The sequence below is a fragment of the Ahaetulla prasina genome, chromosome 2, assembly GCF_028640845.1.
Source record: "Ahaetulla prasina isolate Xishuangbanna chromosome 2, ASM2864084v1, whole genome shotgun sequence".
Classification (NCBI taxonomy): Eukaryota; Metazoa; Chordata; class Lepidosauria; order Squamata; family Colubridae; genus Ahaetulla; species Ahaetulla prasina.
In genome coordinates, this window is record NC_080540.1 from 188,934,742 (window position 1) to 188,950,267 (window position 15,526).

The following is a 15,526-nucleotide window of genomic DNA, read 5'->3' on the forward strand; positions in this document are numbered from 1 at the left end:
CTGTAAAGTAAATAATTATGCAAAACTTTGCATTTTGTTTTCTTGCTCCCTTTTTTGATGGGTCAGACAAAGATCAGAGACAAATTGTGACAATTTAAGGTGTGCCACCAATATATTGTAATTTCTGAGAATTTTGCCACATACTGGTCATGATCATGAAAGGTGTTCCCAACCCAGGTATCTTTTGGTTTTGGTTTTATATTGCCTTACTGGCAAAGGGCTGATCACAGTATCACTCCTTCTCAGGTGATAAAGAAAGCACCAAATCACAGAGATAGATCACAGATGCTGCATATTCTTTCACTGTGGTATTTTCTCTGGTTATTATTGCTGATAAAAAGAAGTGAAGTGAAGAAGTGACTTCTTCCATATGCATTGTGATTTCTCACACTGTCTTAGCAATATAGGAAAAAGCTGCTGTATATTTGTTCCTCTGCTGCCAGAATCTAACCTTTAAAGGTGAATAATTGTGAGAATGAAGCTTTTGGGTAGCTAGGCACTGACACAGATATTGTCAATAGGTACTTCTCTCATACAAGTGATAGTGAACCATAAGCTGGCTTTCTTTCTGCATAGTAACCATCTCATATATCGTTAGCTTTAGATTCTGTGAATAACTGCATAAAATTATCTAATCATATAAGACTCTTAAAAAATCTAGAAGGCATTGTGCTCAAATGAGACCCAACTATGAGTTTTAGCTATATAGTATAGGATTCCGAAAAGATGCTAACAAGACAATAGTATGGGGTGGTTCTAGGTACTTGCTTATTCTGAAAACACAAGTTACTATAGACAAAAAAAAAAAAGACTAATTTCAATAGCCAGTAATATGACCTTGAATCTGCCCTATTTCTATAAAGTAGCTATTGTTTCCCATTAACAGTCTGTAAAAAATATTTCTCTCTCAATTGTAGTTAGCTGCTTCTTCTAGAATATTTCTGGCAGTTATAGTATTCCATTTTATTACATTAGCTTTATTAATATTGGAACTATTTCATTTCTAGAATATTAATCAGGTTTTTTTTTCTGTTTTATTTTGTTTTTTTTAAAAAAAGAAATAATACTTAACCAAGACTGATAACCTGCAAAGAACATGGAACCTGAAGTTGTTTCAGCTTGTCTTACTAAATGCTTTCTTGTTTAGTTCCTAACGGGAAAGAGAATAACTGAATCCAATATATGGATGAAAGAAACTTTTTGCTTAAAATAAGTGAAACAGTAAAGTTTGAGAAGCAGAGTTTTACTTTTAAAGCATTGTTAAGATTTAGAAATTAATTGTCAAAGATAATATAAGTCTGCATTGATATTTCTCTCAAATGCCCATTTGAAGATCGTATTCTACTCCAATTTAGACTCCAAATTATTCCATGAACAATTACATAAACCTGTAGTTACACATACCTCAAGCACCATCTCAGTCATTTGAAACCGTCTTTGAGAGCTTTTGTCAGAAGTCACTGGTTCATGGAGCAGCACACCAAACATATCATACTTCTTTAAGGCCTGCTTGTAGTTTTTCTCACTCAAGTCAACCACACGATCTTTCCCATCATAGGTAGGGAAGTTCAGTCCTTCTTCAGCCCTGTAGCAGGCAAGCACATAAAAAAGTACCAGGAACCAGCAAGCTGCCTTCATACTGCTGTACTTCTGGGAGTGTATCTGGGAGAAGAAAAGGAAATTTTAGGGGAAAAGCCTGGAGGAATTCAGCAATCTCTGTGCACTGTTTTGATCCCCCGTTTTTCCAGTAAATTGATCTAGATGGATTTAGGTCACCAGGAAGCATCTGCAGCAAGTAACCCTTGTTTGAAGACAAAGGCAAAAAAATAGGAGAAGCTGAGAGATCAAACCCTGGATACCTTACATAGCTCAGGCCAGCTTCTGTGTCATTCAGAACTCCATTTTTAGGAAGCAGTTGTTTAAAGCTATTAATAGATCCTACAATGAATAAAAAGGAAAGATATGACACGATTGAGAGACTGCTGGCACTCTGCCTCTGAATGAGAGAAAGGAAAAGCAGAGGGTGGGGAAGAAGTCAAGGGAGATTTACGTTCTTCCTTGTGCAGAAAACTGGCAATCATCAACCAGAATGCACAGGTTTATGGCAATTTCCCTTGCAAATACTTTATTGTATTATTTATTTTACTAAAAACAATTAAAGAGTGTTTTAAATGAGATGCTTTAATTATCATTCATTTTATGAAGGAAAAACTCAATAAAATGCTTCTGGGATTTTCTTTTTTGTGGGATTTGAGGGGAATTCCATTTGCTTCAGATGTACCACCTAATTATAAGTCATTTCCAGGCCATAAAACTTGTCCGATGGCTTGCAGTTAAAAAAAATGTAAACAAATGTTCTGCATTTATCTTCTGTGAGCCATTGTTCAGATTGAAATTTAGTCATTCCTGTTTTGATTTATCAGATAGTTTTTAAAAAAGCTGGAGGAAACTTGGGAGACAGTCAGGTTGCTCTCGATTCCTTATAAATCAAAAGGAGGTTTAAATGCAGCATAAGCAAAGGAAGATGAACTCCTTTCTTATAGTGAACCATTATTTTTAGCTCCTGTTCTCCTGGAAAGGAAAACTGATCCCTCCTCATGTCATCTATTCATTACTGTCTACCTCACCAATTTATATTAATGTTATTAATTTAATAGTAGGCATGTCTTTGTACATAAGAACTACTGATATTGCTGCTTTCATTTAGGGCTGGGCCCTCACATCGAGAAAGCATTAGGGTTATTTCAAGGAATTATCATCCTTCTCTACTGAAAACAGAGTCGACTGCTGGATTATTTCTCAAATAGTCTTTATATCAATTTTACATTTGCTTTATATCAGTTTTACATTACAGGAGACATGATGAAAACTCCTTAATATCATAAGACATGGTCAGATATAACCATAGTTTCAACTGAGAAGCTGTGAACATCCAGAACCAAGCCAAATCTAAAAAATGCTAAGAGAATTCCCAGAAGTCTAACACTCAGACAAATCACCAACAATGGGCACATAGACACAAACATCTACATATCATTCAAAAGAGACAATCAAAAAGCCAAAAGAGAAACCCAAAAACCAAAACACCAGCAATGAATACCCAAATGAACTGGGATTATTGTTAAATTGGGTGAGGAGACTAGAAACAGGCTTCAGACAAGAGCTCTTTATTTGATAACTATTGTCAGCCTCCGCATGCTGCTTTTATTGTTTTATTGCTCAGCTAATTGTTTTATTGCTGTCTTTAGTGCTAGGCATTGGAAAGGGGTACTGTATCTTTAATTATGGGCCAGCTGCATCGGCTGCCATAGGTAGGAGGGGGAGGAGACTAATCCAGAATCGAAACTGATAAATTCAAAACCTAAGAAGCGGGCTGATAACCCTCGCAGCCAACGGTTTATGCATAGCAGAGAAATGACATCATCTGAAGATGACCTCCACGTGACGCTTGAGGGAGAAGTGGATTGGACCCAATGGTCTGACCTTTGGAGGGAGGTGGGATTTATGTGGGGACATGCATGTGTAAGACACGCCTATTATTCAGAACTTGCTTTACTTCGTTGCATTCAGTTCATTCTCAGTAAAAGATACCTTTCTCTACAAACAACGGAGTGAGGTTTTTTCTTTCATGAGTTTTGAAAGGAGGCACGTCTGACAACTATCTACAATTCAGCAGCTTGCCTTTCTGACAGCTTGCCCTTATATAGAGAGCTGTCAGGGAGTAACCAATCATGTTTGAGTATTTTTCCCACTGAAACACTGGACCTGATAGAAAACTTTCAGGCTGTCAGTATCTAACACCCCTCCCCTCTTAGTTAGAACAACCAACTCTGCGTATGTAGTCACACAAGTAGGTGGGACATTTACAGGTCCTTCTAGATTTGCGCAGGTCAGTAGGTGTGGCAGCAGCGGTTTGAGAGGTAGTGCCTGCTGCTGCCTCCTGGTCCACCCATGGAAACTCCTGGAACTTTTCAGGTGGGACCTCGAGTTTGGCTGGATCCGGTTCACGTTTGTCGTGTCCCACTCCTCCGCTGACGGCCGGGTCAGGGAAATCCGAATCAGGCGTGCCTCTGCAGCTCTGCCAAAGTCCTAGCAAAGTCCTCAGGGCAGGCAGGAGACCAGAAAGTGACTTCAGCAAGATATGTTTAGACTTTGCCTGACTCAGAGAATGCCAGAAAGCAGGTCCTTTATATAGGCCATGGGGTGTGGCTCCATGACTCAGCACTTATCCTGGCCTGCCCCTCCCTTCCTTCTGTTGCCTCCGTCTATCAAGTCTTCTGACGCGAGGGTCACTCCAGTCTGCAGCTGTTGGCAATTGATCTCCCTCAGGCTCACATGCTGTGGAGGAGGGGGAGGGGTCTAGTTGCTCCGTTTGCCTGGGCATGGAGCCAGAGCTGGGGGCTGGAGATACTTCCTCCTCTTCAGCCTGTCTGGGCATGGAGCCAGGGCTGGGGCCGGGAGGCATACTAGGACATTCCTCCGTGTTCGGAAGCAGATAAGAAGGCCCCGGCTGTGGTGAGATCGGACGAGACACAACAACGTTGTTGGATTCCTGGTTCTTCAGATGCGTACTCCATCTCCATCAGGCTTGAGTCTGCTAAGGAGGGAGTATATTTTAGCTTAGTATAGTCTAGTTCTTGGGTTTCTGTGATAGGGCAGAGGCAGCTGCATAGTTGGTCTATGTGCCACCTCCATTGGCGCCCATCATCTAATTTAACAATGTACAACCTGGGGCCTGTTACCGTTTCTATTTTCCCTGGTAGCCATAAGGATCCTTTGGCAAAAAGTTTTGTGAACACCAGGTCTCCGATGCTAAAGGACCTGGTGCGGCTGGTTGGTTCTTTTACTGTTTCTGGGGCCTAGTTTGGGTGAAGCCGGTCTAAGACCGACTGAAGCCAGCGATCCATTAGTAGTTCGGCTGGGCTTCTCCCTGTTGTCACGCTGGGCATTATGTGCTGGTACAGGAGGAATTTGTTTACCGGGCTTGCCAATCCCCAGGTCCTAATCTTCCCAAGGCTTCCTTGGCAGACTTCACCATCCTTTCAGCCATGCCATTGCTGGCCAGATGAAAAGGCACGGTGAGGGCATGTTGTATGCCGTGGTCTGCCAGGAAACTCTCAAACTGGGTGGCTGTAAATTGTGGACCATTATCTGACACAATGACATCGGGTAGGCCGTGAGTAGCAAATAGCTTCCTTAATACCCTAATTACAGCATCTGCAGTGGTCGTGCCCATCAGGATGATGTCCAGCCATTTGGAGTACACATCCACGACCACTAGGAATGTTTGGCCCTGGAAGGGCTCAACAAAATCAATGTGGACCCTTGACCCTGGGGTTCAGAGTCATTCCCACTCCTGTACTGGTGCCTTTGGGGGTGCCGGTCATGACTCTTAGCACGGCTTACATGTAGCCACCCATTCTTGTATTTCCTGGTCCATTTCGGACCACCAAACATAGCTTCTTGCTAGGGCTTTCATCCGGATAATCCCCAAATGGCCCTCATGTAATGCCCCCAGAATAGGTGTTTGTAAGTTTGGGTACAGAGTATGATTACTCGATCCCCCACAATAAACACCCCCCTTGAGCAGACATTTCATGCTGTTTAGCCATTAACAGTGTAAACTCTGCACCAACTGGGCCTTTCGGTCATCCCCTCCACACCCAGTTCAAAACAGTCTTGAATGTGGCATTTTTAGCTGACTGCTTCGCCACTTCAGCAGAAGTCACAAATCCAGAATCAAGGCAGTCAGTAAGAAGAATGGGGTTGCCCATGGTAGAATCGTCCAGCAGTTTGGGCAGTGGGCAGTGGCTGAGGGCATCAGCATGCCCCAATGTCTTTCCAGGTCTGTGGAGGAGTTTGTAGCTGTAGGCTGAAAGGAAGATGGCCCATCTCATGAATTGGGGGGACAATGCAGCCGGCGTGGGACGATCCCCCGCCAATAGCCCCAACAGCAGCTTGTGGTTAGTCACCAATTCAAAATCCCTCCCAAAAAAGTACTCATAGAGCCTCTTGACCCCGGCCACTGCAGCCAGCACTTCATTGTCCAGCTGGCTATAGTTCCTCTCTGTGCTTGACAGAGTCCTGGAAAATTAGGCTACCGGGGCCTCATTCCAATTTGGGAATCGATGGCTGAGAACTGCCCCCATGCCAAAAGGGGAGGTGTCACAAACCAATACAAGGGGTAGAGTGTCATTGTATTGAATCAGAAAACTGTCAGTGGAGAGCAGCCGTTTAACTGCCTGAAAAGTGACAGCTTCCTTGTGCCCCAGACCCAAGGGCACCTTTTAGCCAGTAGTTTATGGAGGGGTTTTGCAACCGTTGCTTTGTTTTTGAAGAAAACACTAAAAGTTCAGCAAGCCCAGAAATGCTTTCAATTCAGTCTGATTCTTTGGGGTGGGGGTGGGGTGAAATGCTCCCGGTTCAGACTGGCTCGCCCAATCCAGTAGCAATGGCGGTGAGTGGTTCGGAGAACCGGTAGCAAAAATTCTTGGCCCCACCCCCTGCCCCTGCTGAGCCACACCATCATCAGAGGTTTGGTTTTTTTTACTTTTAAAAGCAGTTTTTCTTCAGCTGAAAACATGCCTTTAAAAGTAAAAAAAAAAGCCTTTGATGATCCTGTGGCTCATTTGAGATAGTCAGAACCCTTTAAAAGTTTTTTTAACAACCTTTTTGGCCGAAGAGGTTGTAAAAAAAAGGTTTTAAAAGGCTCCTCTGGTGATCCCAGCTGAAGAGCTTGTAGAAAACCTCCTTTTTAGAGGTTCTGGGCTGCAATGAAGCACTTACCTTATTACTGCTCCTTTCCGGCTGGAAAAACCATGCTAGCAACTGAATCTGCCTACCTGCAATCCATCTCCTCAGTCAGCAACTTAATCTGCCTGCTTTCCTGGCTGAGGAAACCTTAAAGTTACTAAGGTTGGAGACCCCTGATCTAAAAAATATTAATAAAATAATAAAATAAAATAAAATAAAATATTTGTGCAGCTTTCTGAGATATGTTTCACTCTAACTACACAAACACACAAAATCTCACAAAGCTGTATGTGGCATTTTGTGTGTGTATGTGAGTCAGTTGGGTTGGGTTGTGTGTGTGTAAAGTGTGAAAGTTGCTTTTTGAGCTTTTTGTGGCTGTGTGAGGTTCCTGCTTGTTGCAGGGGCCATTTTGGGTGAAGTGCAGCTGTTTTTACATTGTGTGTGAGTCAGTTGTGTTGTGTTGTGTGTGTAAAGTGTGAAAGTTGGTTTTTGGTACCTTTTATTATTTTCTATACTTTGTTTATTATTTTTATTATTTATTGTTATTGGCCACGCCCACCCAGTCATCCGACCACAAATTAAGCCATGCTCACAGAACCGGTAGGGAAAATTTTTAGATTTCACCCCTGGGTGGGGGCCTCCTGGATTGCTTGGATTTTACTTTTGGTAGGGTGCATACCCTCCACGGTGATCCTGTACCCCAGGAATTTGACCTCACAGACTCCAATTTGGCATTTGCTGCTTTTTGCACGGAGTCCCGCAGGTCAGCACTTCCCTTAGCTTAGAGTAGAGCTGCTGTTCATCGCTAGCAGTTATTAGCACGTTGTTGAAGTATGGCACTATCCCGGGGATTTTATGTAACAGCCTTTCCATTATACTCTAAAAAATTCCTGGGGCAACACTAACCCCAAACTGCAAACAGTGACATCTGAACTCCCCTCTATGTGTTACAATGGTTTGAGACTCAGCAGTAGCGCCATCTACAGGCAGTTGCTGATACGCCTGCATGAGGTTGAGTTTGCAATATATTTCCAGGCCCAGACAGTGTAATAAATGTTGGACGATTGGCACTTGGTAGGCACTCTGTTGAAGTGCTTTGTTTATTGTGCACTTATAGTCTGCACAGATGCGCACTGACCTGTCCCCTTTAATGGGAGTCATGATGGGGGTCTCCCACTTGGCATGATCGACCAGTTGAGAATGCCTTGCCAAATTAACTTATCTAATTCTAAGTGTATTTTGGGTTTTAAGGTGAAGGGAACCCTCCGTGGTTTCATTCGTATAGGCGCAACCCTGGGGTCCATACTAAAAGAAATAGGGGTGCCCACATACTTGCCAAGCTCTGGGCTGAAAACGTCCTGGAATTCCCGGATCAGGTCGTCTGCAGCAGCACTGGTGATAGCGTTGATGCCAGTTATTCCCAATCTGAGGGAACCAAACCAATCGAAACCGAGCAGGTTCACGAGGTCACCACTGACCACAGTTACAGTTTCCCATGGAACTTGTTGTATTTCACGTTGAACGTTCTGCAGCCCAGCACAGGAATCTGATTCCCTTGGTAGTTGCTTAGTTTTAGCTGCTGGCAATTCAACTGCCACTTCTGGAATCTCGGAACAACTTTCTTTAATGCTTGTCAGGATATGATGGTCACCGAAGACCCGGTGTCAGTCTCCATCTCACAAAGGGACACCTCGATCTGTATTGTCATGTTTAGTTTCTTTTGGGAGGGGGTGCTTGTTTGGCCAATTCTTGTCTGGTTGGTTTCAGGAGCCCCTGCATTATTTGTGCGCCTCGGTTTTCATGTTTCCTGCTTGTGTTGCTTTGGTGCTTCAGACAGGGCTGCTTCTGGGGTAGCTGTGCGAATGATGGGCAGAGTTGCCCGGCATACTCTTGCCAAGTGCCCCTTCCATTCACATCTTCGGCAGATGGCATCCCGATAGCGGCAGGATGCTCTTGGGTGTTGGCCCCCACAGCTGGCACATGATTGCTGTTTGCTTTCTTGCTCCATGGGCCTCCTCCTTTCTGTGTGATAGACTTCGTCCTCGCTATCCTTGGATTATTCATCCGGGTAGTATCCTTTGTGCATGGTGGCTGTAGGTTTTATTGCCGCCGGGGCTGTAGCGAGCTTTTGGAGTGATTCAGCCACTCTGTTAGACAACTCGGTAGCCCTTGATTTAAGGCAGCCTGCAGAATCAGATTTGTTTTGGCTAGAAGCCTTCATGTTGGCAGAGGTCTTGTACCCTGCAGATGAGTTGATCTAAAAGGATATCATTTAAGTCTCTAAACTCACAGTGGGCAGCGGCCTTTCGAAGCACTGCAATATATTGGTTGATGGACTCGCCATCTTTCTGCATTCGGTGCCGGAATCCATAGTGTCTCACTATCTTGGATGGGGCCGGAGCGTAGTGAGTCTTCAGTGCATTCTGAAGCACTTGCCATGGTACGGATTGCACCGGAGTTGGTTCAGACAGGGATTCTGCCGTGTTGAATATGTTGTGGCTGCAATGGCTGAGAAATAATGCCCTTTTCCAGTTGTCTGATAAACCGAGGAGATCATTTACTTCCATGAAGCATTCAAACCGGGTCATATAAGTGTCCCAATGTTCTTTTGATGGATCGAAAGGCGTAGGTAGGTGGAACGCAGACATTCTTGCTGCTTTTCGCCCATTTGAATTTGGCATGCAAAATGGCCACCGTTCCTTTTTGTCTGCCTGGCTGGATGTTTTATTGTCAGCTCTTTTTACCTCAGTTCTTCACAAATCCCATCCTCATCACCAGTGTTAAATTGGATGAGTGAAGAAACTGGAAACAGACTTCAGACAGCAGCTCTTTATTCGATAACTATCTACAATCCAGCAGCTTGCTTCTCTGACAGCTTGTCCTTATATAGAGAGCTGAACCAATCACGTTTGAGTATTCTTCCCGCTCAAACACTGGACCTGATAGAAAACCTTCACACTGTCAATATCTAACAATTATTACCAATATTAACATTAGCCCAACAATCAAGAAGTCAAATCAAGGAACTGCTAAACAAACTATTGTGATTATGATTATTATTTACTTTATTCATTAAATATGAAACTCAGTCATTCAAAAATGCATCACAAATATCATTGACTGGTGCTAATGGTTGATACGGCTAGCATCCTAGGTATCAACCAAGTACCTTCTTAAGATGTACAACGTTCCAAATAGCACAGATTTTTGCAGTTCCGCTGGTGTTATTGCAGGAAGTTGCAATTTGTTGATGTATCTTATAAAATTCGTGGACATGTTACCAAGTGCACCGATGACAATGGGTATCACTGTTACATGTTTCATCCATAGCCGTGTAGTTTCGATGGCCAGGTCACGATATTTCATGATTTTTTCCAGTTCTTTTTCTTCGACTCTGGCAATCTCCTGGTACTGTGATGTCAATAAATTGTATAGTAGTAGTAGTAGTAGTAGTAGTAGTAGTAGTAGTAGTAGTAGTATTTATTTGTCAACAAGAACAAGGAAACAAGTAATAGTATAGACATAGACATGGACACATGAAAAAAATTGGCACACACAAAAAGATATAAATAGGCAAAACATAGCCATAAACACATAGAATGATTACATATAATTGGGAACAGTAGGACAGGGATGGTAAGCACGCTGGCGCACTTATGCACGTCCCCTTAAGGACCTCTTAAGAAACATGAAAGGTCCAAAGTAGACAGTTTAAGGTAAAAGGTATGGGGATTAGAAAGACTAACAGCCCAGTCAAAGAACCTCCAAAACTACTCCCATCAAAACTGATAGGGCAAGCCACTAGTATATAAAGTGAGAGCAAATCCCATTCCCTACTAGCACTTAATAATGTCTGTCAGAAAACAGCCAAGCTCAGAGAGCACCAAGGATCCCATATTTTTACATTTCATTCTAGAAATAATATCAGCTACTTCTAACATTTCCAAAAGCTGACAATCCTGGAAAGATGACATCTGTAGAAAAATTTGAAATGATCTCTCCAAAATCTTAATTAAAGGATTGTAAATCCTATGACAGTATCAAAATTTAAAGAGATGGGTGTTCTCAATGGGAAGGAAATGGGGGCTAGGGGATCAGGCAGGTCTGACAAGAAGGGCAGTGACTGTATGGAGTCTTTGGTTTGTCAACTACTCTGATTATTGTATCCAACAGAGAGGGATTTAGGGTGATATTCAAAACTTCTGTTATGTTTAAGCATGAATTTGGATTTCCCGCCATTGTGACCACGCTGGGGAGGGCTTCCCCCACTGCCAGTACTTGCTGCTGGGGATTCCCACTGCCGTGACCAGCACCGGGCTTTTCCCACTGCCGAAACTCGCTGCCAGGGATTCCCAACGCTGAGGAGGGCTTCCCCCACCGCCAGGACTTGCTGCTGGGGATTCCCACCGCCGTGACCGACACCGGGCTTTCCCCACCGCTGAAACTTGCTGCCGGGAATTCCCAACGCTGAGACTGACATCGGGCTTCCCCTACCACCGAAGCTTGTTACCGAGGATTCCTCACTATCACTGAGAGATAGAAGTTAAGGAAGATTGATTTAAGAGAAAGATACTTCTAAAAATAAATTAAAAAGAAATTAAATAAATTAAAAGAAATAAGAAAGATACTGCTTCAATACTAATTACATAATAAATTCAAATAAAAAAAATTCACTATGCCAGCCAAAAAATCCAACAGATCAACCATTGACGCTGATAAAAACTTAGAAACAAGAATAATAGCAGCTATTGAACAAAACTTAGAAAAAAGAATTCTAGATATTGAACAAAACCTAGAAAAAAGAATACTAGTTACTGAACAAAACTTAGAAAAAAAAATCCTAACAGTTATTGAACAAAGTTTCACCAATCTGATAAAACAAATTACAACACAAAAAAATGAATACTCGACTGATCTAAATCTCTTCCCAACTCATCTAACATTACATAATACTCATCCTTCAACTCAACCTAAACAACAAATAACTACTGACCAACTAATTAGAGATGCCATGGAGAGAGGTCAAAAAATAAATAATGCAATTTTATTTGGACTAGAAAACACTAATGAACCAGATATCACCAAAATTCACAACATAATTGGAAATTTTAATTCATCATCCCCAAATGAAATAATTGCAGTCTCCAGAGATGGACCAGAATATAAAAACAGTGATGGATCAATAGCACCAAGATTCTGCAGAGTCATCTGCATAAATGAGAACAGCAAACGTAAGTTCATATATACCATCAACTCAATTGCTAAAACAAACCCTGCCTACAGTAAACTTAGATCACGCCCTGATCTATCTTTCTTGCAACGGATACGTTCTCGTGAACTCCGCACTGAACTTAAACGAAGACAAGACAATGGTGAATCAAACCTATATATTGACTATTGTGCTAATTGCATTAAAAATAAATCCTACAATCAAAAACTCACCACCAAACCCGCCATCACCCAAAACATCCAACCAGCCATCCCAATGTTCAATCAAGTACCCATCACCCAACCATCCATCAAACTGCCATCCAATCAGCCATCCAACAAACCATTCAACCAGCCATCCAAACAGCTATCCAACAAACCAGCCAGCCAGCCATCCGAACATCCATCCAACCAACCTTCCAAACAACCATCCAACCAGCATTTCAACCATCCATCCAACCAACCATATCAACAAACAGTCAAGTACCCATCACCCAAAACATCCATCCACCATCCAACCAACCTTCCAAACAACCATCCAACCAACCTTCCAAACAACCATCCAACCAACCATATCAACAAACAGTCAAGTACCCATCACCCAAAACATCCAACCAGCCTTTCAACCATCCATCCAACCAGCATTTCAACCATCCAACCAGCATTTCAACCATCCATCCAACCAGCATTTCAACCATCCATCCAACCAGCATTTCAACCATCCATCCAACCAGCATTTCAACCATCCATCCAACCAGCCTTTCAACCATCCAACCAGCCTTTCAACCATCCATCCAACCAGCATTTCAACCATCCAACCAGCATTTCAACCATCCATCCAACCAACCATATCAACAAACAGTCAAGTACCCATCACCCAAAACATCCATCCAACCAACCATATCAACAAACAGTCAAGTACCCATCACCCAAAACATCCAACCAGCCTTTCAACCATCCATCCAACCAGCCATCCCAATGTTCAATCAAGTACCCATCACCCAAAACATCCAACCAGCCTTTCAACCATCCATCCAACCAGCCATCCAACAAACCATTCAACCAGCCATCCCAATGTTCAATCAAGTACCCATCACCCAAAACATCCAACCAGCCTTTCAACCATCCATCCAACCAGCCTTTCAACCATCCATCCAACCAGCATTTCAACCATCCATCCAACCAACCATATCAACAAACAGTCAAGTACCCATCACCCAACCATCCAACCAACCTTCCAAACAACCATCCAACCAGCATTTCAACCATCCATCCAACCAACCATATCAACAAACAGTCAAGTACCCATCACCCAAAACATCCAACCAGCCTTTCAACCATCCATCCAACCAACCTTCCAAACAACCATCCAACCAACCATATCAACAAACAGTCAAGTACCCATCACCCAAAACATCCAACCAGCCATCCCAATGTTCAATCAAGTACCCATCACCCAAAACATCCAACCAGCATTTCAACCATCCATCCAACCAACCTTCCAAACAACCATCCAACCAACCTTCCAAACAACCATCCAACCAGCCTTTCAACCATCCATCCAACCAGCATTTCAACCATCCATCCAACCAGCCATCCAAACAGCTATCCAACAAACCATTCAACCAGCCATCCAAACAGCTATCCAACAAACCATTCAACCAGCCATCCCAATGTTCAATCAAGTACCCATCACCCAAAACATCCATCCAACCAACCTTCCAAACAACCATCCAACCAGCATTTCAACCATCCATCCAACCAGCATTTCAACCATCCATCCAACCAGCCTTTCAACCATCCAACCAGCCATCCCAATGTTCAATCAAGTACCCATCACCCAACCATCCATCCAACCAGCCATCCCAATGTTCAATCAAGTACCCATCACCCAAAACATCCAACCAGCCTTTCAACCATCCATCCAACCAGCCTTTCAACCATCCATCCAACCAACCATATCAACAAACAGTCAAGTACCCATCACCCAAAACATCCAACCAGCATTTCAACCATCCAACCAGCCTTTCAACCATCCATCCAACCAGCCATCCAAACAGCTATCCAACAAACCAGCCAGCCATCCAATCAACCATCCAGCAAACCATTCAACCAGCCATCCCAATGTTCAATCAAGTACCCATCACCCAAAACATCCAACCAGCCATCCCAATGTTCAATCAAGTACCCATCACCCAATCATCCATGCAAACTGCCATCCAATCAACCATCCATCCAACCAACCATATCAACAAACAGTCAAGTACCCATCACCCAATCATCCATGCAAACTGCCATCCAATCAACCATCCATCCAACCAACCTTCCAAACAATCATCCAACCAGCCATCCAAACAGCTATCCAACAAACCAGCCAGCCATCCGAACATCCATCCAACCAGCATTTCAACCATCCAGCAAACCATTCAACCAGCCATCCCAATGTTCAATCAAGTACCCATCACCCAAAACATCCAACCAGCCATCCCAATGTTCAATCAAGTACCCATCACCCAATCATCCATGCAAACTGCCATCCAATCAACCATCCATCCAACCAACCATATCAACAAACAGTCAAGTACCCATCACCCAATCATCCATGCAAACTGCCATCCAATCAGCCATCCAACAAACCATTCAACCAGCCATCCAACAAACCAGCCAGCCATCCGAACATCCATCCAACCAACCATATCAATAAAAAGCTTCAATCTAAAAAAATCCTCTGGAAAAGAAACAAAAGGGCTATGTAGCAAATTTTAAAATCGCTACAGAACTATATGCAACCAAATAAAACTGAATGCAATTTTATTTGGACTAGAAAACACTAATGAACCAGATATCACCAAAATTCACAACATAATTGGAAATTTTAATTCATCATCCCCAAATGAAATAATTGCAGTCTCCAGAGATGGACCAGAATATAAAAACAGTGATGGATCAATAGCACCAAGATTCTGCAGAGTCATCTGCATAAATGAGAACAGCAAACGTAAGTTCATATATACCATCAACTCAATTGCTAAAACAAACCCTGCCTACAGTAAACTTAGATCACGCCCTGATCTATCTTTCTTGCAACGGATACGTTCTCGTGAACTCCGCACTGAACTTAAACGAAGACAAGACAATGGTGAATCAAACCTATATATTGACTATTGTGCTAATTGCATTAAAAATAAATCCTACAATCAAAAACTCACCACCAAACCCGCCATCACCCAAAACATCCAACCAGCCATCCCAATGTTCAATCAAGTACCCATCACCCAATCATCCATGCAAACTGCCATCCAATCAACCATCCAGCAAACCATTCAACCAGCCATCCAAACAGCTATCCAACAAACCAGCCAGCCAGCCATCCGAACATCCATCCAACCAACCTTCCAAACAATCATCCAACCAGCATTTCAACCATCCATCCAACCAACCATATCAATAAACAGTCAAGTACCCAACATCCAAACACCCACCACCCATCCAACCACCAGTTATACATATCCCTCAACCAACTAACATCCAAAACTAGTATGCACGCCCCTTACCTCTTCAACAC

At 42.9% G+C, this 15,526-nt stretch overlaps 1 protein-coding gene across 3 annotated transcripts in view; it reads right to left on the bottom strand.

Annotated features, from left to right (window-relative positions):
- The window catches only part of LOC131190259 (calsequestrin-2), an 88,887-nt gene that overhangs the window by 62,463 nt on the left and 10,898 nt on the right, over positions 1 to 15,526 (bottom strand). For 2 of the 3 annotated variants that reach the window (XM_058167450.1, XM_058167451.1), the window contains exon 2: positions 1,405 to 1,662. In XM_058167450.1, the coding sequence (XP_058023433.1) occupies positions 1,405 to 1,662 (258 nt within the window). Of the gene's footprint in view, positions 1 to 1,404; positions 1,663 to 1,859; positions 1,989 to 15,526 lie in introns of those variants that run through there. The other variant, XM_058167452.1, reaches the window with a different exon arrangement.